The 3,110-nt window shown below is 33.9% G+C and overlaps 1 protein-coding gene across 1 annotated transcript in view; it reads left to right on the top strand.

Moving 5' to 3' along the window:
* The window catches only part of LOC113237078 (tissue alpha-L-fucosidase-like), a 21,353-nt gene extending 18,898 nt beyond the window's left edge, over nt 1-2,455 (top strand). Inside the window, exons 7-8 of the mRNA XM_026473339.1 lie at nt 1,166-1,530; nt 2,164-2,455. Of these exons, the coding sequence (XP_026329124.1) occupies nt 1,166-1,530; nt 2,164-2,262 (464 nt within the window). The 3' untranslated portion in view covers nt 2,263-2,455. The remainder of the gene's footprint in view (nt 1-1,165; nt 1,531-2,163) is intronic.
* Nucleotides 2,456-3,110: the final 655 nt, after the last annotated feature.

The raw sequence follows: 3,110 nt of genomic DNA, 5'->3' as shown, positions 1-3,110 counted from the left end.
TAAATTTTCCAAAAACTTTTCAAGTCGAGCCTGCACGATAAATATGTGAAACTATTTTTTTAAATTCGGTACAGCGGACGACAACAATTTATATTATGGTCCCGGCTAAGTTGCATAATTATAAGAACTGGTTTTTTCACCATCACCACCAAAGTATCTTGTCAGGTCATCTATTTACCTAAATAAAGACGTGATTAATATTTCTTCTTGTATAGATTGGATGGACCATAAATGGGCGAGTGCAATTACTTTGGATAAAAAATCATACGGTTTTAGACGAAATATGAAGATATCGGAAATTATAAGCATAAACGAATTACTAGAAAATGTTGTTTCCATAGTGAGCCACGGAGGTAAGGGCAGTTTGTCGTCGAAAATTAATGTTGCTACCATTACTCTTAAGTATATTAATAGGTACTTAAAGCAGATTTTATTCTTATTTACTTAAGACACATTTATCGCTAGTATATATAGTCTGTTCTGTATATATTTAATATATTATTTGATTTTTTGGACACATGCATAATATTACCAATGAATTTGTCTAGATTAAATATTAGATAAAAAATGGAAATTTCATCTTCCGGAGACATTTTACTGAATGTAGCATAGACAGTGATTTGATTATATTTTTATTCCATTTAATTCAGATAGCAAATGATTTAAATCTCTGTCATTTTGAAGTTAATTGATTGTCACGATGTTTGACCGCCATGATATTTAATAATTTTTGTGAAATTACTCCACTAGTTTGTTGTAATTAGAACACTAAGAAAAAATTCCTTCGATCCGGCTGGATTCGAACCAACGTCTTCCAGCAAACCGTCCCAGACGCTGTGCTAACTGCCTTGCTAAGTGAAGAAAAAATTTCTCACTGATGGCGCTGATGGCAAAAAAATCGTAAAAATTAAAATCAAAGACCTGCAACAAGCACATAGAAAAATTCGTAAGGTCCGCTAGTTCGTTCCGTGGCTTAGATCGCATAGCGTCTGTCACGATTTATTTACGTTCGTAGTAGAGTTCAAATCCAGCCGAATCGACGGAATTTTTTCTTAGTGTTCGATCTTTGTATTAATAATTATAACTCTGCCATTTTTAAAAATTTTATTGTATTTTAAGAAACATTCTTGGACGTTTCCATATAAAGTATCTTTGTTTATTTAAGGGAATGCATTTATTAACGTTGGACCAACGGAAGATGGAACTATCGTACCCATATTTCAAGAGCGTCTTTTGCAACTGGGTGAATGGCTTGACGTAAATGGTGAAGCAATTTATGACACGTCGCCCTGGACGTACCAAAAAGACAGTCACAATACAGACGTTTGGTACACGTGCAGAAAGAAAGAATACAACCCTTCGAAACCTGTGGCATTGCCGAGTGAATCAGATATAATCACAGCAGTTTATGTTATTTTCTTAAAATGGCCCAAAAGCAACCTTTTGATAGTTAAAGATCTGGTTCCTTATTCGAAGAAAGGCATTTACCAAGTAGATATGCTGGGTTCTAAAGTCCTCGAAGATTTAAACGTGAGTTCATTTTGTATCTATCTTATTTTTACGAAAGTGATTTTCCCGTTTGTGAAAAAGATTCAACTGAATAATCGAATACCTCGACTGTCGTGTCGGGCGCCTTGTTAACTTATTCGCAAAGAAGTTTTTAGCCGATACTTCTTTAAAAAAACCGTTAATTGATATTTTGAGTTTAAGAGCACTAATTAACATTACATGCCGGATATATTCGCTAGTGAACTATCCCTTTGGTGTTTTAGGAGCTATTGTGGATTGTCCTATTAATCACCCGGATTTAATGTGCTAACTACGGGGATTCCAGACAAAGTCAAAACTCCTTTATAATTTAGTTGTCACACTTTTATTGTTCACTGCCAAATAGTATACGGTACAAAACATTTAGAAGATTTACACAGATTTACTCAGAACTACTTATGGCGAGGAATATTCCTCGAATCGTTCGGACCGGACGCGTGACAGACGATGACTGACTGCGCACACGCGGAGGGCTGAAAACGTAACGTCAGCACATGTGTCCCTACAGTATATAAAACAAATACCTTGTTTGAACGAATTTATGATCTGCTGATTATTCTATAGAGCGTTTGAAAAACTACCTATTTGTGTAATTAATTACGTAATTACTTTCAGTGGTGGATCGGAAAAGACATGGTTGAAATCGCCCTCCCTGACAAAGCCGATATGAGCACCGAACATGCCTGGACCTTGAAGATTCATACAAAGTTATGACGTGGAGATTTACTCACAAGATTTCATTTATTATAGTAATTGGATATATCGCACTGCTATTACTATAGTGTTGTAACTCAAAATATGTGAGATTCAATATTATATTATAGCTGATCGTATTTGATTCTCTAAACGTCAATAAAAACCGTCGTTAGAATATTGTAAGACACAATAAAAAAACAAACAAAACAAAAACTAAAAATGTGAAATTATTTATTCCCTTTTATTTTTAAGTAGAAAATATTTAGACGTCTGTAATAAACTTTAATCTAAGTATATATACATTTTAATAAAGGAAGTGTGTAATTCGTTTTTAATTGATTCTGAAAAAAATCACTTCTTGAGTTAATACATCATTGTATGCATTATGCAATATACTTAAAAACTATCGTTCCCTTTGTATTACGAGTATAATAGAGCCAAATGTGATCATACCTACGTCAAAACTGCTTTTGCCAAAGCAAAGTCATAAAAGTAACACTAACTACATGAAATATAGTAGATTGTACAACAAGTGCATAAAACGCCATTTTACCCTTGAATACCCAAGTAAGTACATACTAAAAAAATATGCTCCAAATTGGTCAGCTTCACTTATTTTATCTTATTAAAACTAAAAATTATATTAAAACTAAAAAAGACCACAGACCTGAAAACAGCTCTATGTGCATACTACGCGTATACGCGTATACGCGTGGCTCCTATATGAAGTGGTATTGTGGGTCAACAGCACGGACGTAGGTGAAGCTTATAAGTATCAAAAGAAATGCATAAGAATACTTGCCCACCTTAAGCAGACAGAAAGCTGTAAACCAATGTTTTTTAAATTAAATATACTTACCCTGCCA

The sequence above is a fragment of the Hyposmocoma kahamanoa genome, unplaced genomic scaffold, assembly GCF_003589595.1.
Source record: "Hyposmocoma kahamanoa isolate Upper Pololo Valley unplaced genomic scaffold, ASM358959v1 93, whole genome shotgun sequence".
NCBI lineage: Eukaryota > Metazoa > Arthropoda > Insecta > Lepidoptera > Cosmopterigidae > Hyposmocoma > Hyposmocoma kahamanoa.
Note: the sequence above shows the minus strand (reverse complement) of the source record. Positions and strands in the feature narration are given on the sequence as shown.